The 25720-nt window shown below is 58.9% G+C and overlaps 1 protein-coding gene across 7 annotated transcripts; it reads left to right on the top strand.

Annotated features, from left to right (window-relative positions):
* Window positions 1-6240: 6240 nt before the first annotated feature.
* FAM53A (family with sequence similarity 53 member A) lies at window positions 6241-21176 on the top strand. Of its 7 annotated transcripts, none has more exons than XM_036326663.1 (6): window positions 6337-6355; window positions 6803-6926; window positions 11285-11524; window positions 12712-12877; window positions 19311-19942; window positions 20514-21176. In XM_036326663.1, the coding sequence occupies exons 3-6, from the start codon at window positions 11447-11449 to the stop codon at window positions 20811-20813; spliced, it is 1176 nt and encodes a 391-aa protein (XP_036182556.1). In that variant the 5' UTR covers window positions 6337-6355; window positions 6803-6926; window positions 11285-11446; the 3' UTR covers window positions 20814-21176. The 7 variants fall into 7 exon arrangements, with proteins under 7 accessions (XP_036182580.1, XP_036182556.1, XP_036182566.1 ...); XM_036326673.1 differs by lacking the exon at window positions 6337-6355 and adding an exon at window positions 6369-6537 and having other exon boundaries at window positions 6803-6834; XM_036326654.1 differs by lacking the exon at window positions 6337-6355 and adding an exon at window positions 6369-6537.
* Window positions 21177-25720: the final 4544 nt, after the last annotated feature.

The raw sequence follows: 25720 nt of genomic DNA, 5'->3' as shown, positions 1-25720 counted from the left end.
CCCAGGAGGACTACATCTGTGATGGGTTTAGAGCTGGAGCCAGAGCAGACGCATCCGTGTGGGCCAGCGTTCCCCATGGCGGCCCTGCCCCCCGAGACAGCTGTGTAGTCCCGGAGCAGAGCGAGTCCTGGGGGGCTGCCCGCCGACGCCGCCCTCCGCAGCCACACATGGACCTGGCTGCTCTGCCCTAGTCCCTGCCGCCAGCCACGCCACATGCCCGAGGACCCGGGGCGGGATGCTGCACTCACTCCCGGGTGGGCTCTGCCCAGCGTCTAGGAGGGCAGCACCGCCCGTTCCACACTGGCCGAGCGTGGACTGCCAGGCACCAGCAGGAGGCGTGGGGGACGTGCGGGGAACGGTGCCCCCATGTCTGCTCTCCTTGACGGGCACAGAGATAGTAAACGTGTCAGGTTAAAGGGTGAGGGAGTGGAGGGTGGGGCGAGGGTGACTGGGTGGTGGGCCGTTGCCATGTCTCACAGGGTGGTCGGGAGCTGCCTGATGGCGGCCTTTCAGCAGGGACCGCGGTTGGGACGGTGCAGGCTGCCAGCAGCTCATCAGGAGTGAGCCCTGGGGGGGCGGGGGGCAGAGAGCCAGCAGGTGTCTGCCAGCGTGGTGCTGGCGAATGGGCAGTGACAGGGCTGGGGGCCCAGGTGACCCAGTCTGCTCTGAAGGCACCGCTGGCTGCCGGCCCCTCACCCATAGGTGAGGGGAGAGGCTGATGGGCATGGCCTGGATGGTCTTGTTCGTCTGGGCCTTTCCAGGTAGCAAATGAGGCTGATGCTTCAGAAAGAGCCGCTGAGCCGAGCTGAGCCGAGCTGGGAGCTTGACCAGGGAGACGTGGTCTGTGGCCGAGGTTCTGGCTGGACAAAGCTTCCAGGCAACCCGAGACCTGGGCCCCACTCCCCACTCCCCACTCCCTTGGCGGGAGCCTGGGACGGAGACCTGGGCCCCAGCAGGAGCCTGGGGCAGAGAGGGCTTGTTTTGAGGAGACCAATCTGTGTGGCTTTTGTCAAAGGATCCCCAGTAAGATTCACAGACTCAGAAGCTTTTGGAAGAATTCCACTGGCAAAAACCCGACCGGTGTGGACCGAAGGCCCGGCAGGATGAAATGAGGGATGGGTCCCGCAGGCTGAGAGGAAAAGGCTCCTGAGGGCAGGGCCGGGCACAGGGTCCCGGCCTGACCCCGGGACTCCGACCGGTACTGCTGTGGCCCCTCCCTGCCCACCAGCTCCAGCAAGGAGTGTCTGCACCAGGTCCCTCGGGTGCTGGGCGTGTGGGGGGTGGGGCCAGGGCAGCCCATCTCAGCGTGAGGATCTGGACTTGGGGCCGAGGCTGTAGGAGGGAGACCGGGAGGCCTGGGGAGGAGGGACTGATCGTTGGGGGCGGGGTGGATGTGGGCCTCAAACTAGGGCAGAGGCTGGGCTGGCAGGAGCAGGTGGGTGAGAGGTCAGCGCCGGGGCTGCCGTGTGTGTGTGTGTGTGTGTGTGTGTGTGTGTGTGTGTGTGTGTGTGTGTACACACGTGTGGACTCAGGCTTCCCTCCGAGTGAGTGGGCAGCTGGGGCGGTCTTGAGCAGGGACATGATGTCTGACTGGGTTCTGGAAGAATCTGCTCTGGCTACTGGCTTTTGCTTCGCATTTAAATTCTTGGAATGCTCTGAAGCCCCAAGGAAATCAATCTCCAGGCTTTTGTGCTTGCCTTTCATGCTGTGAACGTAATCTAGGGCTTTCCGTGTGAGGCAGATACCGGCAGCCGGGATCGAGTTGTCTTTCTTCTTGACTCTTGTACATCGAACCGAGAAGTGTCAGAACTGAATTAAGTTTGTCCGGCGTGATTAATTCTCCACAACCCCAGGCTGATCGCTATCGCGGCCCCTTGGTGACTCATTTTCCTATCTTCCCGTGTCTAGATGGACGTGGTCAGCTTATCAGGGTTGTCATCCCACCCCCCCCACTTCCCCTTCTCATGCTCTGAAGCCATTGTTTCCTGCTCCCAGTTGGGTTCTGTCCTCCAGCTGCTCTCCCTCAGCCCCTCCGCCCCCAGGTTGCCGACTCCCTGTCCCTCCCTGTCCCTGTGGTGGACGGTGTCCAGCCTCCCAGGTGAGTCAGCAGCCACTGCACTTGGCTTTCTGGACCTGAGCTGGTGGCTCTTCTGAGGATGCAGTTTACAGGGTGTTTTTCTTCCATGAGGGCAACTCTGAAAAGCCTGCTGGGTAAAGTCACGTTACCGTGCTTGGCCAACTGCCAGTGCCTGCGAGTGAATGTGTGAGCTGTCTTCCCCGAACCGGGTTTAGCTTTGTGTGTGTGTGGGGGTGGGGGTGGGGGTGGAGGTGGGAGTGGATCTTTGGATCATTAGGGTGCATATGGATTTTATGTTTAAGAATCTCGAGGGGTATTTGTTCCTTTGCTGTCGTTGCTGTTTTGTTTGCTTTCTCATGTGCAGGCTCTATTTTATTTATTTAATTTTAATATATTTTATTAAATTTCTACAGAGAGGAAGGGTGAGGGATAGAGAGGTAGAAACATCGATGAGAGAGAAACATCGATCAGTTGCCTCCTGCACGCCCCCTACTGGGGATGTGCCCGCAACCAAGGTACATGCCCTTGATGGGGATCGAACCTGGGACCCTTCAGTCCACAGGCCGATGCTCTATCCACTGAGCCAAACCAGTTTGGGCACATGTGCAGGCTTTAACTGGATGTAAGTCGCTCTGTAAAACTCACACTGCAAAGATGCATAGAGCCGGCCAGCATGGCTCAGAGGTTGAGCGTTGACCTATGAACCAAGAGGTCAGGGTTCTATTCCAGGTCAGGGCACATGCCCAGGTTGCAGGCTTCATCCCCAGTAGGGGGCGTGCTGGAGGCAGCCGATCAATGATTTTTTTTTTTTTTAATTTTTATATATATTTTATTGATTTTTTACAGAGAGGAAGGGAGAGGGAGAGGGATAGAGAGTTAGAAACATCGATGAGAGAGAAACATCGGTTCAGCTGCCTCTTGCACGCCCCCCACTGGGGATGTGCCCGCAACCCAGGTACATGCCCTTGACCAGAATCGAACCTGGGACCCCTCAGTCCTCAGGCCGACGCTCCATCCGCTGAGCCAAACCGGTTAGGGCAATGATTCTCATCGTTGATGTTTCTATCTCTCTTTCTCTCCCTTCCTCTCTAAAATCAACAAAAATCTCTCTATATAAAAGCCTAAGCTATGACCCGCACTGACCACCAGGGGGCAGACACTCAATGCAGGCATGGAAACATGGAACAGACTGATGAATCTCAGAGGGAAGAGGGGTAAGGGGAGGGTGGGAAGAGATTAACCAAAGATCTTATATGCAAACTAGAGGCCTGGTGCACGGATTTGTGCACTGGTGGGGTCCCTCGGCCTGGCCTGCGGGGATTGGGCTGAAACCAGCTCTCTGACATCCCCCGAGGGGTCCTGGATTGCAAGAGGGCACAGGCCAGGCCGAGGGACCCCACACACTGGGCCTCTAGTATATTAAAAAAAAAAAAAAAAAGATACAGAGTTGCATGCCCACTGGTGGGTTCAGCAGGCTCCACGGCGAGAAGCTATGGGACCGAGGCCCTAAGGGGGCCTGCAGCGACCAGGCTTGTATGTAAAGTGTAGGGCCATGGCACTTGTGGAAGATGGGTGGGATTTGGCGAGGCAGAGGTCGTAGGCTTGACACCAAAAGCACCATCCATAAGAGAAGAAACTGAGACGGGACCTTGTGAAACGGAAAGCCTTCTGCTCCGTGAAGACCCTGGAGAGGGTGAAGACAGGCCGCCGAAGAGGAGGAGGTCCGTGCAGGGCGCGTGCGGGACGAGGGCTGGCACCCGGAGCCGATTCAGAACTCGGAACTCAACAGGAGAGCACACCCCGTTAGAACATGAGCGGAGAGGTTTGTGCGGCTGGGTGAGAACCGCCCGCCTTCCTGTCCGCAGAGGAGGCCGCTGTGGGCGAAAAGGGGCCTCGTGCTAACCTGACAAGCTCGGGGGGGGGGGGGTGCCCTGTGGTGACCCTGCAGAGTCAGAGACCCACAGCAACCCCAGAGGATGGAGTGAAGTTAACACTGTTGAGCGGGTTACGGCAGGTAGGCCTGTCCGAGGCTAGAGTCTTCCCTGACGGAAGCCAGTCTTGACCGTCACTGAGCCTGTCTGTTGCCTTTTGCATCTAAGGTGACATTCCTTTGGGATGTGGGGGTGACCCCTGTGCCAGGCCCTCAGGCACAGCCAGCGCTCCAGGGCTGAGACCATGAATCCTCTCCTTGTTATTACCACGTTAATTGTTGGTTGTGGACTACCCTGCACCCACCCACCCACCGAGGTGAGAGGTGGCTATCGTTTTACTTTCCATCCAGTCCGAGTCCCCCCCTTTGCTTTCTCCCACCTCCCTCACCTATCCTGAGACCCCTCAGTCGGAAGGGGGACACTCCAACCACCCACCCCAACCACCGGCCGAGCCAAACCATCCGGGGCTGTGCCTTCTCTTCTGATGTGATGCGCAGGCAGTCCTCCGGTTATGTCGGACCTGATGTACGTCCTTTCGTGGTTACGTCGCCATCGCCCCTTTATTTATAAAAAAAGTTCCGTCATTTCGACGTCTGTACACATGTGCTTTATGTTTTTATTATTTACTTACCACAAGTGAAGGCCAGGAATTGTTCTCTTTTAGGTTTTTTAAATGTTTTCCTTCACTACTGCTGTGTCTGTGCTCCACGTGAGTGACGTAGGTGCTTGTGTAGGTGGGTTCCGCACGCGAAAATTGCGTTACGTCGCCGTAGGAATGGATCTTCCACGCCACCCCAGGACCTGCTGTTTAAAATAAGGTGCAAAGCCGCCATTCGCTGGAGCGCTGTCTCGTACAGGGAGGTCCTGCCTCCTGCTCCGGCAGTTGTCCATAGTTTGGCTCAAACAGACTCACAGAAACCCTTTCCGGGTTGGACTGTTTCTTAGGTCGACAGGTCTCCCATGTATTCAGCTACCCCTTCAGTAACGTCCGCTCAGTGCGGGGCAGACGTGAGCAGAGCCAGGGCGACGGCCAGGTACAGAGGTCACCAGGGGCTGCCCGGGTGTCTAGCAAAGGACAACAGTAGGGGGGGCCTTCCCCCCAAGGGTGGCTTTCCTCCCGCCCCGGCTGTACCGTCACCTTCCTCACTCCCAAGCTCCAAGCGCCCTTCCTTTGCCGTCATAACTTGTTCCCTAAGCCGTTTTTTCTAGGAATTCCCTTTTCTCCCTCTGCCATTTACCCAACAAATGTCCTCTTACAGTTTAGCTCTTGGTTCCGAATTCTTTCCCAGCCAGAACCCAAGTGCCGAGGTTGCTGACTCCCGGTTTGGTCTGACCCCAGGGGTCACAGCGATAGGAACCAATAGGAGCCGGTGTTGAGAATGGCATTGCCCAGGTGCCTGCCCGGGTGGGAAGCATCATCGCCCACCGCGGTGTGCGCGTCTCGGGTCGCCCTCCCTGCACCCTGTTCCTTAGCACACGTTGTCCAGATCTGCTTGCGGTGTTTCTGTTTAGAAAACCCTATTCGGCATAAATAATGGCAGTTTGCTCGGCCGGATTGGCGGTGGACAGAGTGACCGGGAGCAGACCGAGGGTCCTGGGTTCAGTTCCCGTCGAGGGCGCACAGTTGGTGGAAGAGGCAACCCATCCCTGAGTCTCTCCCATGCGTGTCTCTCTCGGCCTCGCCCTCCCTCCACGCTCCCTAAAATAAGTAAATAAATAAAAACAATGACAGTTCCGGTTCTTCCCGCCCTTATAACTCCTGTTTCTCGTCTAGTGTTGGTGATGGTTCAGCAGGCTCTCAGGCACTTGCTCAAGGTCACACTGAGGTCACCGGCAGAGCGGGTACGCCCCGGAAAGTGGGGACCACGGGTCGCAAGGGGGGCACCCCGAACCGCCGGCGGGCCACCCGCCCTCACAGCCCGCGCGCCCTCCCTGCCCGCGCGCCCTCCGGCCGCCTCGGGTCGCCCCGCTGCCCGGCTTCGCGACTCCAGAGCACGCCCACGTCGGCGTAGGCCCCGCCCTTCCGCCGGCGTAGCCCCGCCCCCTGCTGTTTCAGGCCCCGCCCACCCGGACGCAGCTCCGTCCCCTCCGTCGGCGCTGGCCCGCCCTGCCGTCTGGGGCCCCGCCCACCCAGACGCGGCCCAATCCCCGTGCGCGCGGCGCCGCTGAGGGGCGGGCGGTGGCTGGCCGAACGGCCAATGAGCGCGGCCGGAGGGGGCGGGGTCGCGTGGTGTGCTCCCGGCCGCTGAGGCGCGTCGGCTGTTGCGGGAGGAGCGCGGCCTGCGGGGCCGGCGACTCAGTCGCTCCGCCCGGCCGGCCGTGGCCGCCGCCGCTCGGCCGCGCTCAGGTACCGGCCCAGCGTCGGCCCTCGAGGCGGCGGCCGGGCGCGCGCCCCCCGCCCGTGCGTGCGCGCCCCGCGGGGCCCTGCGTGCGCGCGCCTGCGCGGGGCCGCGCGTGAACTTGGGCCGGACGGGCCGGCTGCCGGCTGCGCGCAGACCTGGCCGCGCGGCCCGATGCGCCGCTCCCCGCGTGAGTGCCGAGCGTTTTCGCCGCTGGACCCCGGAGCGCGGCGGGCGGGTCGCGGAGGGCGCGGGGCACCGGGGGCTGGGACTCCCGCCGCGCGCAAGCCTCCTCGGACCGGCCCGGGACCGCCGCGCCGCGGAAGCCCACGTGCGCCCCGGGACCCCGCGCCCCCCGCGGCTGTGAGGGGCCGCGCTGCCACTTGTTGAACCGACTTGGGTGTCGCCGGTGCGGGTGTCGTCGCTCCTGGGCTCACGTGCTTGTCATTTCGCAGCGGGAGAAGCAGGAAGTTGGACGGGACACACGGTGCGTTAAGGAGCCTCCAAGGTGGCCCCGGACGACGTGGGAGGCCGGACCCTCCCGCGGCCGGTGCGCGGGGACCGCACGCACCGGAGGGCGTAAGTCCCGGACCCGCGGCGCGCGGCGTGAGCGCTTTATTTCCACTTTCCCCGCCTCCGCGTCCCGGCAGCTCCGGCCGCCTCGAGCCCGCGCCGCCCACCGCGGTGCCGCCACTCCCCTGCCGGGCGCCGCCGCTGCAGCCGCGCCGAGTGCGATGCCGCCGCCCCGGGCCCTGTGCGCGGAGGCCGGCGAGAGGGCGGCCTCGGCCTCGCGGGGGCCCAGCCGCGGGACCGAGCGTAGGTGCTGCGTCTCACGCAGGTCGGCGGCCACCGCTCCCGGGACGGAGCGCGACCCGGAAACCGGCCGGTCCGGGAGGGAAGTGCCGCCCCGCGCGCGGATGGTAGAAGGTGGGAGACGCTCCGTCCCGATTATTTTGAAGTTCTTTTTTTTTTTTTTTAAATGTTTTTATTGATTTCCGGGAGGAAGGAAGAGGGAGAGGGAAACGTCAATGATGTGAGCGGATGGAGCCCGAAACCGGGCATGTGCCCCGGCGGGAGTCGAACCCGGGACTCGCCGCCCGCAGGCCGAGTCTCTGTCCACGGAGCCAAGCCGGCCGGGCCGGTTACTTTGAAATTCCTGCGTGTAATCCGAGATAGGAGTGTTGGAAGGGTGACGGGGGTTGAACGGGGGTCGGCGAGTGCCCTGTAGACAGCGGTGCTTGCCGATGATCCTTCTGCGAGTCTCCGCGGAGGGCGCCTGCTCGGGGCTCCCCGCTCGCTCCCATCCCGTGGCCCCCCTTCGGGCCCAGGGCCTGAGCTCCTCCCTCTGGTGCAGCCCGCTGCCACCTTGAGGGTCGCACAGCAGGGTGGCAGGCGTGGGTGGTGGGAGCTCGGGACGGCTGTGCCCTGTGCAGACAGACCCTGGCATTGTTTGACTCCCTGGGATTTAGGGGCGAAGAAGGGAGCGCGGTCCTTGCTGCTACAGGAAGTACCTAAGGGAGAGAGCCCCCCAGTTCCTGTCCATCTGTAGGGGGACGCGTTGGGGCCTTTCCTGGGTAGAGAGGTTTTCCCTCTGCACCGTGTGCTCGGGGCAGGCACATGAGGCGACTTGTGCTTTTACAGGGGACTCAGCAGTTTTCACAGGTGCACTGCAAACCTTAAAAAACCTAAAAAACAATACAGATTTTTATAATAATCCCTTTTAGCTTTTTCTGCAGCAATCTTAAAATATATTTATAAAATGTATTTATTGATTTCAGAGAGGAAGGGAGAGTGAGAGAGAGAAACATCAATGATGAGAGAGAATCATGGATTGGCTGCCTCTTGCACGCCCCCCACTGGGGATGGAGCCGGCAACCCCGCGCATCCAACTGAGACCTCCTGGTTCATAGGTCGATGCTCAACCGCTAAGCCATGCTGGCTGGGCTGCAGCAGTACTTATTAGCTCAGTGGATAGAGTGTCGGCCTGCGGACTGAAGGGTCCCAGGTTTGAGTCCGATCAAGGGCACATGCTCAGGTTGCGGGCTCGATGCTCAGTAGGGGGCGTGCAGGAGGCAGCTGATCAGTGAGTTTCTCATCATTGATGTTTCTATCTCCCTCTCCCTCTCCCTTCGTCTCTGAAATCAATAAAAATCTATTTAAAAAAATACTTCTTAAAGGAGAGTTGATTTCCACTGTCTTAAGCATCCTATATCAGAGAAGGCTAATATGCCAGTTGACCACCAGGGGGCAGAAGCTCAACGCAGGAGCTGCCCCCTGGTGGTCAGTGCGCTCCCACAGGGGGAGCACTGCTCAGCCAGAAGCCAGGCTCATGGCTGGGCCAGCCGGTCCGTGGCAGGAGCCTCTCCTGCCTCCGCTGCAGGCGGCTGGTAAGGATGACATCCCCGAGGGCTCCCGGACTGCGAGAGGGCTCAGGCCCGGCTGAGGGACACCCCTCCCCAGCGCACGAATTTCGTGCACTGGGCCTCTAGTCCATTAGAAATGGGCATAATTTAAACATGTGCCAGGAACCTGGGCATTTTCCCGTGTGCTATTTACGTCGATTCCCGAAGCCTTGTGGCCTCGTGTAGTGGGTGGTTCTCTCCTGTTTCCAGTCACAGGAGCACAGGCTCAGAGAGCCCAGCCGGCAGTGGGCAGCCGGAGTCAGACCTGCCTCCTCTGCGGCTGGCGGTCCCACCTCACCCCTTCTCTCACAGGGAGGCCGCGTGCTGCAGCTTGCCTCCTCCGCCTGGCACAGCGGAGCAGCGGTGCTCCAGGATGAGGCGCAGCTTTCTTCTCCTTTGTTGGCTCGTGGCGCTGACCTTCAAACACGGCCTCTGCGCCCTTTTAAACCGAGTGTCCTGCTGTCCAAACCGACAAGACGTTGGCTGGTCAGGGCAGGTGCTTTGTCTCTTGTGTTGAAGTCTTTTTTATTTTTCATTTGTTATTATTATTATTTTTTAAAATCCTCCTTGTTGAAAGTATTGCATGTGTCCCCTTTGCCCCCCTTGACTCGTCTCGCCCACCTCCACCCCACCCTGTGGTCTGTGCATGGGCTATGCGTGGATGCGTACAAGTTCTTTGCTCTCTTCCCGCCTTCCCTCTGAGATTCCGCAGTCTGTCCCATGTTTCTATGTCTCTGGATCCATTTTGTTGATCAGTTTTGTTTATTTTGTTCATTAGATTCCACATGAGTGAGATCATGTGATACTTGTCTTCTCTGACCGGCTCATTTCCCTCAGCACAGTAGCCTCCCGGTCCCCCCGGGCTGTCTCGCAGGGTCAGGGGTCCTTTTTCACGGCTGCATAGTGTTCCCTGGTGTAGATGTGCCAGTTTTCTAATCCAGTCGTCTGCCGATGGGCACTCGGGCTGTTTCCAGATCTTAGCTATTGTGAGCTGTGCTGCTATGGACACAGGGGTGCATCTATCCTTTCTGATTGGTGTTTCTGGTTTCTTGGGATATATTCCTAGAAGTGGGGTCACTGGGTCAGATGGGAGTTCCATATTTAATTTCTTGAGGAAACTCCATACTGTCTTACACAGTGGCTGCACCAGCCTGCACTCCACCAGCAGAGCCCGAGGGCTCCCTTTTCTCCGCATCCCCCCAGCACTGGTCATGTGCTGGTGGTAGCCATCTGACAGGTGTGAGTGATACTTTATTGTCGTTTTAATCTGCATCTCGGATGCACAGGGACTTTGAGCCTTTTTTCATGTCTCTCGGCCGTCTATGTCCTCTTTGGAGAGGTGCCCGTTAGGTCCTTGCCTACTTTTAATTGGATTGTTTGCCTTCCGTCTGTTGAGTTGTGTGAGTCCTTATAGATTTTGGAAATAGATCTTTGATCAGATGTGTCGCTGCCCGTGTTCTCCCTACAGTGGCTCCCTTTTCGTGTTGCTGATGGTTTCTTTGCTGTGCGGACGCTTTTGACGTTGATGTTGTCCCACGTGTGTATTTTCTCAGTGTCCTTTGCGCGCGCGCGCGCGCGCACACACACACACACACACACACACACACACACGTGCAAGCCCGGCGCACACCTGGCGGCCAGCCCCTGGGGCAGCGTGCGGCCGTCTGGGTGTGAACTCTGCCTGCGTGGAGTCCTTTTCTAAGGTGTGTCAGCGTGAACTTGAGGACACCCCAGCCCTGGTCAGCTGTGGGTCCGCAGGAGGTGGCCGTGTGCCGGCTGCCATGGGTGTGGACCTGAGCGGTCTCCCCGTGGGCTGCTCAGAGCTCCAGCTGTGGCCGGCTGCTCCTCCGGGTGATGAGGGGGCCGTGGGGCCGTCATCACAGCAGGCGGGTGGGGTCCCAGGGCAGGTGTGGCGGAGTGGGTGGCGCCGTCCTCCCCAGTCCTGTCCTCCGTGCTGGCGGCTCCCTGCCCGGGGCCCAGGGCTGGGCCGTCAGCTGCTCCCGCTCAGCGTGGCCACCAGCGGGGGCTGGCTCTGCCCAGGGGACTGTCCGCGGGGATAGGTCTCAGCACAGCTCCTCCGCCTCCGCTGTGGCTCAGTCTGGGCGCCCCCTCCCAGGGCTGGAGGGCTCAGTGCCTATCCCAGCATCGCCTGCATCACCCCAGCTGGGCCTGACACAGACTCTGCACCCCGTCCAGCTTCAGTGGGGGAGGGGGCTTTTGTGCAACTGGATGGAGTGGGGGGGGGGTGTTTAACTCCTTTGGGCCTTCATCAGCAGTGAGGCGGGCACTGGGCCGTCCGTGGTGAGTGGTGAGGTGGGCACTGGGCCGTCCGTGGTGAGTGGTGAGGCGGGCACTGGGCCTTCCGTGGTGAGTGGTGAGGCGGGCACTGGGCCTTCCATGGTGAGTGGTGAGGCGGGCACTGGGCCGTCCATGGGCAGTTTGCAGGCAGGTGGGTTGGGGTTTCTCACTGCTGGCTGAGACTCGGCTCTCCGGCACCTTCTAGCTCTCACGGATGCCGATTCTCTTTACTGACAGGCGGACAGGAGGCTCTGAAGAGCCGTTGGCGATGGATCGCTTGCCTGTGACCCGGAAGTGCAGCCGGGAGGGTTAGCGCAGACCGCGGTGCCCGCCTGCCGAGCCTGATGCTCTGGAGCCCAGGGCCTGGCGGTGCGGACGGAGGAGCCGGCTGGCCCGACCATGGTCACGCTCATCACCGAGAAGCTGCAGAACCAGAGCCTGGACGACCTCGCGCACCCGAGCTGCGATGCCAGCCCGGTGAGCCGGGGGCACCGCCAGGGGCGGGGGCAGCGTGAGGGCACCGTGTCCCCAGAGCCTGCCAGCCTCGGGGTGGGTTTTCAGCATCATCACCCCAGCTTTTCCTCGGACTCACCCCAGGATGTTTTTGTTTTTAATATGTTGTTTTTTTAAAAAATATATTTTCATTGACTTTTTACAGAGAGGAAGGGAGAGGGATAGAGAGCTAGAAACATCGATGAGAGAGAAACATTGATCAGCTGCCTCCTTCACGCTCCCCACTGGGGATGTGCCCGCAACCAAGGTACATGCCCTTGACCGGAATCAAACCTGGGACGCTTGAGTCTGCAGGCCGACGCTCTATCCACTGAGCCAAACCGGCCAGGGCTTTAATATGCTTGTATTGATTTCAGAGCGGAAGGGAGAGGGAGAGAGAGAGAGAGAGGAACATCAGTGATGAGAGAACCATGGATCGGCTGCCTCCTGCACACCCCCCACTGGGGACCGAGCCCGCAACCCGGGCATGTGCCCTGATCGGGAATCAAACCCTGACCTCCTGGGTCATAGGTTGATGCTCAACCACTGAGCCACGCTGGCTGGGCAATATGCTTTTTTTAAATTTTTTATATATTTTTTTAGAGAGAGAGGAAGGGAAAGAGAGAATGAGAGGGAGGTAGCCTCTTGGGAGCACCCTGACGGGGAATGGAACTCACGACCTTTTGGTGTTCGGGACAGCATCCAACTAACAGCCACCATCAGGGCAAACCCCAGCTTTTAGGGACAGTGTGGCCCCCACACACAGTGCAGACCCCGGTGCACACCCCGCGATGGATGCGAACGCCGCCCTCCCGAGAGCCTCGTCGGGTCTGTCACCAGCGGTCAGCTCCGCCCGGGTCTGAGCTTGGTGGGCGGGGAGCCATTTTCTCAGTGTCAGCACTGAGCTTCAGGACTGGTCAGGCTGTGGTGGGGGCTGTGTGCCCGGCCCTGTGGGGTGTGGAGCCTGGCTTGGGGACTGGGTCTGTGTGGGCGCTGTCCTAGCCGTGGGGCCAGGTGGGTGCTGGAAGTATCGGGGGACATGTGTAAAATAGGACTGTGTGCTGCGCACCCGAAACTAGTACAGAGGAACATTGACTGTAAACTATAGAGGAAAAGTACAGTTTTTTAAAAGCGGGGAGAGGAATTCTCGGGGTGAGTGCAGGTCTCTCTAGCTGCCGGAAGGGCCGGTCCTGGGAAGTAGAACGCATGTGGCCATGAAGGAGCCGTGTGGGCGCGTCCTGACTGGCGTCTCCTGTGAACGTCTCTCCTGTCACTCGCAGTGTTCGGCCGAGAAACGGAGCAGCAGAAGTGGCCGCGTGTTCCCTTTTGAGACCAACGGTAAGTGTTTGAAGCCCGGGCAGGTGTGTAGGCCGCTGCCACCTGCCTCACCTTGCGGGTGCGGGTCACAGACTCGCCTCGCCTTCCGCGGGTCTATGTTCCGGCCCACACAGCCGCTGGGGGAAGGACAGGACAGCGGTGCACGCTTGGTTGGCGTGTGCTGGACCAGCAGTGTGTGTGTGTGTGTGTGTGTGTGTGTGTGTGTGTGTGTGGAGGGTAGCCATGCCTTGGAGTGTGAGGATCTGCCCTCCACCCTCCAGGGCACAACCCCACATATGTGCCCTGTGGTCTCAATGGGTCAAGTGGCCTCACCACCCAAGTGTGAGTGTGTGTGCACAAGAGTGAGCAAGTGTATGCATGTGAGTGTGAGCGAGTATGCACGTGAGTGTGAATGCATGTGCACGAGTGTGCACATGTGAGCATGCAGTGTGCATGTGAGAGTGAATGAGTGTGAGCAAGTGTGCACATGAGTGTGAGCGAGTGAGAATGAATGAGTGAGCGAGTGTGCACGTGAGTGAATGAGTGTGAGCGAGTGTGCATGTGAGTGAATGAGTGTGAGCGAGTGCACGTGAGTGAGTGTGAGCGAGTGCATGTGAGTGAATGTGAGCGAGTGTGCACGTGAGTGAATGTGTGAGCGAGTGTGCACGTGAGTGAATGTGTGAGCGAGTGTGCACGTGAGTGAATGTGTGAGCGAGTGTGCACGTGAGTGAATGTGTGTGAGCGAGTGCATGTGAGTGAGTGTGAGCGAGTGCATGTGAGTGTGAGTGCATGTGAGTGTGAGTGAGTGCATGTGAGTGAATGAGTGTGAGCGAGTGCATGTGAGTGAGTGTGAGCGAGTGCATGTGAGTGAATGTGAGCGAGTGTGCACGTGAGTGAATGTGTGAGCGAGTGTGCACGTGAGTGAATGAGTGTGAGAGAGTGCATGTGAGTGAGTGTGAGCGAGTGCATGTGAGTGTGAGTGCATGTGAGTGTGAGTGAGTGCATGTGAGTGAATGAGTGTGAGCGAGTGCATGTGAGTGAGTGTGAGCGAGTGCATGTGAGTGAATGTGAGCGAGTGTGCACGTGAGTGAATGAGTGTGAGCGAGTGCATGTGAGTGAGTGTGAGCGAGTGCATGTGAGTGTGAGTGAGTGCATGTGAGTGAATGTGTGAGTGAGTGCACGTGAGTGAATGAGTGTGAGCGAGTGCATGTGAGTGAGTGTGAGCGAGTGCATGTGAGTGAATGTGAGCGAGTGTGCACGTGAGTGAATGTGTGAGCGAGTGTGCACGTGAGTGAATGAGTGTGAGCGAGTGCATGTGAGTGAGTGTGAGCGAGTGCATGTGAGTGAATGAGTGTGAGCGAGTGCACGTGAGTGAATGTGTGAGCGAGTGCACGTGAGTGAATGTGTGAGCGAGTGCACGTGAGTGAATGTGTGAGCGAGTGCACGTGAGTGAGTGTGTGAGTGTGCACGTGAGTGAGTGTGTGAGCGAGTGTGCACGTGAGTGAATGAGTGTGAGCGAGCGTGCATGTGAGTGAATGAGTGTGAGCGAGCACGCACGTGAGTGAATGAGTGTGAGCGAGTGCACGTGAGTGAGTGTGTGAGCGAGTGTGCACGTGAGTGAATGTGTGAGCGAGTGCATGTGAGTGAATGAGTGTGAGCGAGTGCACGTGAGTGAATGTGTGAGCGAGTGCACGTGAGTGAATGAGTGTGAGCGAGTGCATGTGAGTGAATGTGTGAGCGAGTGCATGTGAGTGAATGAGTGTGAGCGAGTGCATGTGAGTGAATGTGTGAGCGAGTGCACGTGAGTGAATGAGTGTGAGCGAGTGCATGTGAGTGAATGAGTGTGAGCGAGTGCATGTGAGTGAATGAGTGTGAGCGAGTGCATGTGAGTGAATGAGTGTGAGCGAGTGCATGTGAGTGAATGTGAGCGAGTGCACGTGAGTGAATGTGTGAGCGAGTGCATGTGAGTGAGTGTGAGCGAGTGCATGTGAGTGAATGTGTGAGCGAGTGCATGTGAGTGAATGTGAGCGAGTGCATGTGAGTGAATGTGTGAGCGAGTGCACGTGAGTGAATGTGTGAGCGAGTGCATGTGAGTGAATGTGTGAGCGAGTGCATGTGAGTGAATGTTTGAGCGAGTGCATGTGAGTGAATGTGAGCGAGTGCATGTGAGTGAATGAGTGTGAGCGAGTGCATGTGAGTGAATGTGTGAGCGAGTGCACGTGAGTGAATGTGTGCGAGTGCACGTGAGTGAATGAGTGTGAGCGAGTGCATGTGAGTGAATGTGTGAGCGAGTGCACGTGTGTGAATGAGTGTGAGCGAGTGCATGTGAGTGAATGTGTGAGCGAGTGCATGTGAGTGAATGTGAGCGAGTGCATGTGAGTGAATGTGTGAGCGAGTGCATGTGAGTGAATGTGAGCGAGTGCATGTGAGTGAATGTGTGAGCGAGTGCATGTGAGTGAATGTGAGCGAGTGCATGTGAGTGAATGAGTGTGAGCGAGTGCATGTGAGTGAATGTGTGAGCGAGTGCATGTGAGTGAATGAGTGAGCGAGTGCATGTGAGTGAATGTGAGCGAGTGCATGTGAGTGAAAGAGAGCGAGTGCATGTGAGTGAATGTGTGAGCGAGTGCATATGAGTGAATGTGAGCGAGTGCATGTGAGTGAATGTGAGCGAGTGCATGTGAGTGAATGTGAGCGAGTGCATGTGAGTGAATGTGTGAGCGAGTGCATATGAGTGAATGTGAGCGAGTGCATGTGAGTGAATGTGAGCGAGTGCATGTGAGTGAATGTGTGAGCGAGTGCATGTGAGTGAATGTGTGAGCGAGTGCACGTGAGTGAATGTGTGCGAGTGCACGTGAGTGAATGAGTGTGAGCGAGTGCAAGTGAGTGAATGTGTGAGCGAGTGCACGTGAGTGATTGAGTGTGAGCGAGTGCATGTGAGTGAATGTGTGAGCGAGTGCATGTGAGTGAATGTGAGCGAGTGCATGTGAGTGAATGTGTGAGCGAGTGCATGTGAGTGAATGTGAGCGAGTGCATGTGAGTGAATGTGTGAGCGAGTGCATGTGAGTGAATGTGAGCGAGTGCATGTGAGTGAATGAGTGTGAGCGAGTGCATGTGAGTGAATGTGTGAGCGAGTGCATGTGAGTGAATGAGTGAGCGAGTGCATGTGAGTGAATGTGAGCGAGTGCATGTGAGTGAATGTGTGAGCGAGTGCATATGAGTGAATGTGAGCGAGTGCATGTGAGTGAATGTGAGCGAGTGCATGTGAGTGAATGTGAGCGAGTGCATGTGAGTGAATGAGTGTGAGCGAGTGCATGTGAGTGAATGTGAGCGAGTGCATGTGAGTGAGTGTGAGCGAGTGCACGTGAGTGAATGTGTGAGCGAGTGCATGTGAGTGAATGAGTGTGAGCGAGTGCACGTGAGTGAATGTGTGAGCGAGTGCATGTGAGTGAATGAGTGTGAGCGAGTGCACGTGAGTGAATGAGTGTGAGCGAGTGCATGTGAGTGAATGAGTGTGAGCGAGTGCACGTGAGTGAATGAGTGTGAGCGAGTGCATGTGAGTGAATGAGTGTGAGCGAGTGCACGTGAGTGAATGAGTGTGAGCGAGTGCACGTGAGTGAATGTGTGAGCGAGTGCACGTGAGTGAATGAGTGTGAGCGAGTGCATGTGAGTGAATGTGTGAGCGAGTGCATGTGAGTGAATGTGAGCGAGTGCATGTGAGTGAATGTGTGAGCGAGTGCATGTGAGTGATTGTGAGCGAGTGCCTGTGAGTGAATGTGAGCGAGTGCATGTGAGTGAATGAGTGTGAGCGAGTGCATGTGAGTGAATGTGTGAGCGAGTGCATGTGAGTGAATGAGTGTGAGCGAGTGCATGTGAGTGAATGAGTGTGAGCGAGTGCATGTGAGTGAATGAGTGAGCGAGTGCTTGTGAGTGATTGTGAGCGAGTGCATGTGAGTGAATGTGTGAGCGAGTGCATATGAGTGAATGTGAGCGAGTGCATGTGAGTGAATGTGAGCGAGTGCATGTGAGTGAATGTGAGCGAGTGCATGTGAGTGAATGAGTGTGAGCGAGTGCACGTGAGTGAATGAGTGTGAGCGAGTGCATGTGAGTGAATGTGAGCGAGTGCATGTGAGTGAATGAGTGTGAGCGAGTGCACGTGAGTGAATGAGTGTGAGCGAGTGCATGTGAGTGAATGAGTGTGAGCGAGTGCACGTGAGTGAATGTGAGCGAGTGCATGTGAGTGAATGAGTGTGAGCGAGTGCATGTGAGTGACTGAGTGTGAGCGAGTGCATGTGAGTGACTGTGAGCGAGTGCATGTGAGTGAATGAGTGTGAGCGAGTGCACGTGAGTGAATGAGTGTGAGCGAGTGCATGTGAGTGAATGAGTGTGAGCGAGTGCACGTGAGTGAATGAGTGTGAGCGAGTGCATGTGAGTGAATGTGTGAGCGAGTGCACGTGAGTGAATGAGTGTGAGCGAGTGCATGTGAGTGAATGTGTGAGCGAGTGCATGTGAGTGAATGTGAGCGAGTGCATGTGAGTGAATGTGTGAGCGAGTGCATGTGAGTGAATGTGAGCGAGTGCATGTGAGTGAATGAGTGTGAGCGAGTGCATGTGAGTGAATGAGTGTGAGTGAGTGCATGTGAGTGAATGAGTGTGAGCGAGTGCATGTGAGTGAATGAGTGAGCGAGTGCAAGTGAGAGAATGTGAGCGAGTGCATGTGAGTGAATGTGTGAGCGAGTGCATATGAGTGAATGTGAGCGAGTGCATGTGAGTGAATGTGAGAGAGTGCATGTGAGTGAATGAGTGTGAGCGAGTGCATGTGAGTGAATGTGAGCGAGTGCATGTGAGTGAGTGTGAGCGAGTGCACGTGAGTGAATGTGTGAGCGAGTGCATGTGAGTGAATGAGTGTGAGCGAGTGCACGTGAGTGAATGTGTGAGCGAGTGCAAGTGAGTGAATGAGTGTGAGCGAGTGCACGTGAGTGAATGAGTGTGAGCGAGTGCACGTGAGTGAATGTGTGAGCGAGTGCATGTGAGTGAATGAGTGTGAGCGAGTGCATGTGAGTGAATGAGTGTGAGCGAGTGCACGTGAGTGAATGAGTGAGCGAGTGCACGTGAGTGAAAGAGTGTGAGCGAGTGCACGTGAGTGATTGAGTGTGAGCGAGTGCATGTGAGTGAATGTGTGAGCGAGTGCATGTGAGTGAATGAGTGTGAGCGAGTGCATGTGAGTGAATGAGTGTGAGCGAGTGCACGTGAGTGAATGTGTGTGAGCGAGTGCACGTGAGTGAATGTGTGAGCGAGTGCACGTGAGTGAATGAGTGTGAGCGAGTGCACGTGAGTGAATGTGTGAGCGAGTGCACGTGAGTGAATGAGTGTGAGCGAGTGCATGTGAGTGAATGTGAGCGAGTGCAAGTGAGTGAATGAGTGTGAGCGAGTGTGCACGTGAGTGAATGAGTGTGAGCGAGTGCACGTGAGTGAATGTGAGCGAGTGCATGTGAGTGACTGTGAGCGAGTGCATGTGAGTGAATGAGTGTGAGCGTGTGCACGTGAGTGAATGAGTGTGAGCGAGTGCACGTGAGTGAATGAGTGTGAGCGAGTGCATGTGAGTGAATGTGAGCGAGTGCATGTGAGTGAATGAGTGTGAGCGAGTGCACGTGAGTGAATGAGTGTGAGCGAGTGCACGTGAGTGAATGAGTGTGAGCGAGTGCACGTGAGTGAATGAGTGTGAGCGAGTGCATGTGAGTGAATGTGTGAGCGAGTGCACGTGAGTGAATGAGTGTGAGCGAGTGCACGTGAGTGAATGTGTGAGCGAGTGCATGTGAGTGAATGTGTGAGCGAGTGCATGTGAGTGAATGAGTGTGAGCGAGTGCACGTGAGTGAATGTGTGAGCGAGTGCATGTGAGTGAATGTGTGAGCGAGTGTGCACGTGAGTGCGAATGAGTGTGCATGTGAGAGAATGAGTGAGCGAGTGCATGTGTGAGCATTGAGTGTGTGTGTTGGGGAGCCTGCTGGCCTGTGTGCATTCCTGGGGAGCTTTGGATGGGGTCAGCAGTCGTGGAGTTAGTTGTGTGACTGCAGGTGGGACAGACCCAGGTGAGTCCCATCCCTGTGGCCGAGGGGGCTCCGTGTGGGGCATCCTGCACTGCCAGTGGAGGCGGGATGGGCGGAGGAGAGGCCAGCCCGGCCCCACCTGTGTCCTCCCCAGAGGCCGTTCGGCACGTGGGGGTGTCCTCGCTCCCAGGCCCTCGGGCTCTGGCAGGGCCCAGGCATCTGCTCCGCTGTCCCCTGTGCCCTCGGAGGGGGAGGGTGGAGCCAGGGCCGACATGCCAGGGAGGACAGGCAGGTGGCACTAACCATTTGCTGTGGGCTCCACCCGCTGTGCAGCCCCCGTGCCCATGAGGCCCGGCTTCATCGGGGGCAGCTGGCATGTGCCTCCTGCTCACCCGTCTCTCCTTCCTCAGGAGAGAGGCGCCCCTGGAAGGCCCTGAGTGGAGGGTGGCCCCTCAGGAGCCAGGCGGCCGCGGGCCCCGCCCTCGCCTTCCCGCCAGGCCCCTGCGGGGTGAGTGCGGTCAGCGCCGTGGACCTCAGGGAGAGCTCGGGGCCGCCCCTGGCCCCGCCCAGCAAGCGACACTGCCGCTCCCTGTCGGAGCCGGACGAGCTGGCCCGCTGCCGGTCCCCCTGGCGCCCCGGGGGCTCCAAGGTCTGGACTGCTGTCTCCAAGAGGCGCTGCCACAGCGGCGGGAGCACCAGCCTGCCCGGGAGCGCCCTGCCGGCCGCGGGCCCCAGCTCCCCGCCCACGCCCCGGCCGGCCTCCGCCAGTGGCGGCTGTGTGGACGGCGGGTGCGGCTCCGGGCCGCCCTGGGGTCCTCCAGAGCCCACCCTGTCCTCCCGGCGCCGCCTGTCCCTGTCGCAGGAGCACCTGCTGGACGCAGACACCCCGTCGTCCGCACCCGTGCTGGGCTGGCGGCTGGGCCTGCTCCGGAGCCGCTCGCAGCCCTGTGTGCTCGTCGGGAGGAAGAGCCGCCTGAAGCGCCCGCGGGAGGAGGACCCTCGGTGGCCGCGCCCGTCCCTGGACTTCCTGAAGATGACCCGGGTGAGGCTCCCTGTGCCACGGCCACCTGCCGCGCCGCCCGCCCACGGCTGCTGGGGAGGTTGGCTGGCCCTTGGCTGGGAGGATGTGCCAACCGGGGGGCACTGCCGGGTGCGCTGTGTCCCTGTCGGGTTGGAGCCGGGCCCCAGCGGCAGCGCCACACCCACACGACCTGCCCACCCTCCTCCAGGAGCGGGGCCCTGGCTGCCCTGCGGGGTGTGAGGATCTGGGGGTACGGAGTGTCCCAGGGTGTCCAAGGTGGCAGGGCTCCACTCGGACCCCGCCTCTCCTCGGGGCACAGACGCGGGGCCTCCCCGAGGGCTGTGGTGACTGCAGAGCAGGGCCGTACTCCTGGGGGAAGCCAGCGCCTCGGCCGATGGGCAGGTTGGGCGGCCTCCCTGGCTGCGGGTTCAGGGGGCTCGCAGGAGCCCGTCGTGCAGGTGCCGCCCGAGGGGGTGTGTCTGAGGTGCAGGGACCAAGGACGCTCGTGTGACTCGGGGACGTGTGTCAGGGTCGGCGGGGTGCCCGTGGGCCCTCCCAGCAGCGCCTGACGCACGTGTCTTCCCTGTTGCAGACGTTGAAGAACTCAAAAAGCCTTGGCTCCCTCGACTGCGAAGGTGAGGATGAGGATGAGGCAAGAGTGAAGACGGCCGCGTCCTCCCCACGGGCCCCGCACGGCCTCATGGGGCTCGTCACCCCAGCCTCCAGCCCCCTGGGCACCGGCCCCAGACCCCGGCCGGCCAGCCCCAGCCTGTGGGCCTCCCAGGAGGGCGGGAGTGGCGGGGCCCCGGGGGACTGGGACAGCGCCTGCGAGGAGGGCGTGTCCCCGCTGGGCCCCGGCGAGCTGGACCTGGAGCAGATCGAGAACAACTGACCGCGGCGGGGGTCTGGGGAGACGGGAAGCGGGTCCTGTAGTTTGAATGTTGGGGTCGTTCTGATCAGTCTTTCCTAAAGGAGTATTTTGCATTATTCTGGCTTTTACAGTTCTGGAGAAAGGTCTCTATTTTGAAATGCATTTTCAGAGGGCATTCTGTTACCCGGGTTCTGGGTACACACCCCAGGGCAGGCTGGTTCCTCGGTAAACGCCTGCGGTGAAGGGCGCTGTGCGTCCTGTAGTTACGAGGCCTGGGCGCTGCTTGGGGCAGGACCCACGCTCTGCGGCCTGACTCCTGGCCGGCGTGGGACACGGTCCTGGCGCACCTGGTCTGTGACTTCAATAAAAGACGTTTGCTTTGCACTGTGCCTTCCACTTGATTTTTTTAAAAACATTTTTTTATTGATTTCAGAGAGGAAGGGAGAGGGAGAGAGAGACATCAATGATGAGAGAGAATCATGGATCGGCTGCCTCCTGCACGCCCTGTACTGGGGATCGAACCTGAAACCCAGGCCTGTGCCCTGACGGGAATCGAACCGTGACCTCCTGGGCCCTTGGTCGCCGCTCAGCCCCTGAGCCACCCGGCTGGGCCGCTTGTTGGTGTAGACGGTCAGGGGCACGAGGCCTGGGCCGCCACAGCCTGTGAGGCCTGCCCCGTGCTCCCCCCCTTGCCCCCGTTCATTCCTAACTTAACAGGAGTCACAGGTTTCTACTAAGGGTGCTGACCTGGGAACTTTGGGTGAAAGGGAGGCGTTTGTGGCGATGAGACACAATAATCTGAGAAATTTTCTTTTTTCTCCGAGAAAGTTGGAGTAGGCCACTCATGGCAGGGAGCTCTAACTGGTTAGGTCTGGGGGCCCAGGGGGCGAAGGCGGGCAGGGGCGGCTTCCAGACTGGCCTCCTGCACGCACTGACCGCGGCCGAGCCACCTGTGCTCGGTGGCTCCAGCAGCACCTGGCCGGCCGTGCTTACTCGCAGACTGAGGTGGCATCGCGGGTCCTTCCTGATGAACGTGTAACCCTGAGGCCGCTGCGGTGAGGGCCGGTGCTGGCCGGGCGCAGGGCTGCAGCACCACCACCAGACTGCACCAGGAAGTCACGTTTCAGCTTTAACTTGGGGAGACGGATAAAAATAAAACAACATGCACTGGCTCGTTCGGCTCAGTGGATAGCGCGTCGGCTGAGGATTAAAGGGGCCCAGGTCGATTCCGGTCCAGGGCACAGGCCCGGGTTGCAGGCTCCATCCCCAATAGGGGGGCGTACAGGAGGCAGCCGATCAATGATTCTCATCACTGATGTTTCTCTCTCTCTCCTCCCTTCCTCTCTGAAATCAATAATATATTTTAAAAAGTAAATAAAAACATAAAACTGACAACAGAGAAGCAGAAAGTCACGCCTCCATCATCTGGGTGGAGAGTTTTGGACGATCTCTTAGTTAACAGGTTAGGGTGACCCAGAGGAGCACAGTTCCTATGGAAGGTCCGCTTGCGGCCGGCCGCCTGCGGGAAATCGCAGGGGTTCCTGGAGGGCGTGGAGGCGTCTGAGCCGCCCACTGCGCCCAGGGGAGGTCAGTGAGCCTGACGAGGCCTTCGTGGTGACCCCAGGGCCCCAGCACAGCCCAGGAACAGGGCGAACACAGCCTCGTGTTCAGGACGGTGGACAGCTCCTGTGTAACTCGGGGGCCAAAGAAATGACACGAGTGAGAAACGCTCAGCCGGAGCGGCCGTGAAAACTACAGCCGTCGGTGTCTCTGAGGTTGGCGACAGAAGGGACTTCCAACCGGAAACGGTCGTATTAGAAAGTGAATGTGAAAGGATGGTGAGCGAAGCCGGGGCTTTGGGAGTCAGGCGGTGGTGGGCCTTTTCCCGAGAGGCCGGTCGAATTGCTCAGGAATTTGAGGGCCACGGGCGGGGGGGGGGGGGGGGGGGGCAGAATTCTCATCTCACCCCTCGGACACACGGGTGCCTCTCAGACACTTGGCCGTGCAGACGGCTGCCACCGGCTGAGCCCCAGGTGAGGGGGGAAAAGACAAGCCAGCCCGACCGGGTGGCTCCGCGGCTGAGCGTCGACCTGGGAACCAGGAGGCCAGGGTTCGATTCCCGGTCAGGGCACAGGCCCGGGTTGTGGGCTCGGTCCCCAGTGGGGGGCGAGCAGGAGGCAGCCGGTCCACGATTCTCATTGATGTTTCTCTTCCTCTCCCTTCCTCTCTGAAACCACTAAAAACATTAAAAAGAAAACCTGAGATGCGGCAGAGATCGTAACGGTTACAAGAGAGCTTTAGAGGAAATGGCCAAGCTCCTGGAAAAATATCACTAAAGCTGCCCGGCCATTGTGGCTCAGCGTGGTCCTGGGTTCGATTCCCGGTCAGGGCACCGCCCGGGTTGCGGGCTGCGGGCTCACTCGATCCCCAGCAGCAGGTGAGCAGGAGGCAGCCTTTGATGATGTTTCTCTCATTGATGTTTTTCTATCCCCCTCTCTAAAAATCAGTAAAAACATTTAAAAAAGAGAAATGTCGCCAAAACTAACCCAGGGCTGGGCCTCTGGCCACGAACTACAATGAAACAGCCGTGTGGCACCTCCCGCAGAGGAAACGGCCCAGATGGCGGCCTGGGCCCGGGCACGAGCACCCACCAGACGGGGCCGGGGCCGGGGCCGGAGGTGGTGCTGGCCGGCGGGCCGACCCCTGTGGCTGAGGTGTGGGGAAGCTGCCTGGAGGCCTCTGCCCCCCTTTCCCGTCTCCGTCCCTCTGCAGGCCGGAGAGGGCTGTGAGCCCTACACCCCCCAACCGTGCGCCCACCACCTGACCCCACACCAGGGGCTTGTTCCCACGAAGAAGGGTCCTGGGCAAGTGGGGTCTGACTCCTGCAGCCTCCAGCCCGGGCCTCAGGCCTCAGGGGAGAAGGCCGTCCCCTCACAGGGCCTCCAGCCCATAGGCACTGACCCCTGACCCCTGGCCTGGACCCCACTCCTGAGCCGGACGACCCTCACCGCAGGGCCCTGCAGGATGGAGGTGCGTCCCCATCCCCGGCCTCCGCCACCACCTTCTCCCACGTCCCTGCGGACACAGCTTCTGAGCGGCTTTGGTTAGTGGTGGTGGCTTGCGTTTCACGGGGAGCAGCGGCGGCCTGTGCTCGGGGCTCCGTTCCTGTCCTTACTCCGAGGACCAGCCTGTGATTGACCCACGGGCACCCCATCTTCCTGGTTTCCTTTATTCTGGCCTCCCTCCTGGTGTCGAACGTTTAGTTCACTTAACATTCAGTCTCTGGCTCAGCAAGAAAAACACTGAAGGCTGTGACTCCTCCCCTCACCCCTGCCGCGCGGGTCCAGACGGCAGCCTCCTGTGTGGCTGGAAGGTCGCAGTCATGGCCCCTCTGCCCCCCGCCCCCCAACCGGGGTCACTCGGGAGAGCGGCTTCACCTCCAAGCGCCTGGCTCCTCTCTGGATCCTCCTGTTCATCTGTCGGTGCCTCGTGTCGATGGAAAGGACGAGGCCTCTACGTGTTCTGCCACTTGTAGCGTAGCAAGGTATGTGTGCATGTGTGCACCTGTGCCCACACACACGCACACACATGGCGCATGGCTGTGTTCGCACCAGTCCATGCATACACGTGTGCGCACGCATGCAGTCAGCTACATGGGTGCGCACGTGTGTATATATGTCCATGTATGTGTAGGTCCGTGTGTGTGCACGTGCGTCTGCCCACAGGGCCTGTGCATGTGTGTAATGCGTGCAGGAACGTATATGCACATGCGTGTGACTGTGTCCACATGTATACCCGGGCACACACAGGTGCATACACACATGTGGAGAATGTTCGGGTGAGTGCTGCCCAGTCAGGCATGTCCATGAGGCTCAGGCCCTGTCCTCATTCCGGTCTTGCTTGCCTGATCCTGGGGCTCCGGCGAGGTCTGGGCCCATCCAGGGGGTGAGACAGGCCTGCTGGGTCCCCAGTGCTGCTCAGAGAGGCACCCTGGTCTCACGCCCCTGGTTTAGGTCTGGGTGCCAGGCTGCTGGGTAACATGTGCAAAGATGTCGGAGCCCATGGGACAGGGTGGGGGGCCTGGAGGGGCTCTCGCCACTGAGTCAAGCCAGCCAGGCTGTCTCTGTTATTATTCATTCATTCATTCATTCATTCATTCATTCATTCATTTTCTTTTTTAAAAAAATATTTTTATTGATTTCAGAGAGGAAGGGAGAGGGAGAGAGAGATAGAAACATCAATGACGAGAATCATTGATCGGCTGCCTCCTGCACGCCCCCTATTGGGGATCAAGCCCGCAACCCGGGCATGTGCCCTTGACCAGAATCGAACCCGGGACCCTTCAGTCCTCAGGCCGACGCTCTACTCACTGAGCAACACCAGCCAGGGCTATTTTTCTTTTTTCTCTTCTTTCTGTTATTCTTTTTAAGTGTTATAATAATTAATTGGAAACATCTTTTCCAATGTTAGGGTATAAGAGGGCTATTGATTGGGTATTGCTTTTATATATTTCTCTAATCCAAACCATCTGATTGTCTTATTTGAATACTTTTTGAGGTGAAAGTCACTAAGAAAATTAGCCACGTAAAAGGGGCGTTTAGTGCATCCACACGGCTGCGTGGCCACCACCCCGTCGGGCTCCACATCCACCCGCTGCTGAGAGCCCCTTGCCCATCACCGCACCTCTCGGCCCGCAGCCACCAGCGCCTGCTCCCTGCATTGCCCCTGGTGGCCGCTGGGTGGCAGCAAAGATCGTCCCTGTGAGGGAGGCTCAAATGCGCGGGTGGGCCGGGCTTGTGGGGTGCAGGGCCTGCGGGGGCGTGGGGAGTGGCCCCCGCGGTGGTGGTGAGGGGGTCCCCCTGTCATTCCCACCCCCAGAGCCCTCGGGTGGCTCCTTCCACTTCCAGCCGGGGTGGGGGTCCGGGTGC

The sequence above is a fragment of the Myotis myotis genome, unplaced genomic scaffold, assembly GCF_014108235.1.
Source record: "Myotis myotis isolate mMyoMyo1 unplaced genomic scaffold, mMyoMyo1.p scaffold_m19_p_1, whole genome shotgun sequence".
NCBI classification, from domain to species: domain Eukaryota; kingdom Metazoa; phylum Chordata; class Mammalia; order Chiroptera; family Vespertilionidae; genus Myotis; species Myotis myotis.
Note: the sequence above shows the minus strand (reverse complement) of the source record. Positions and strands in the feature narration are given on the sequence as shown.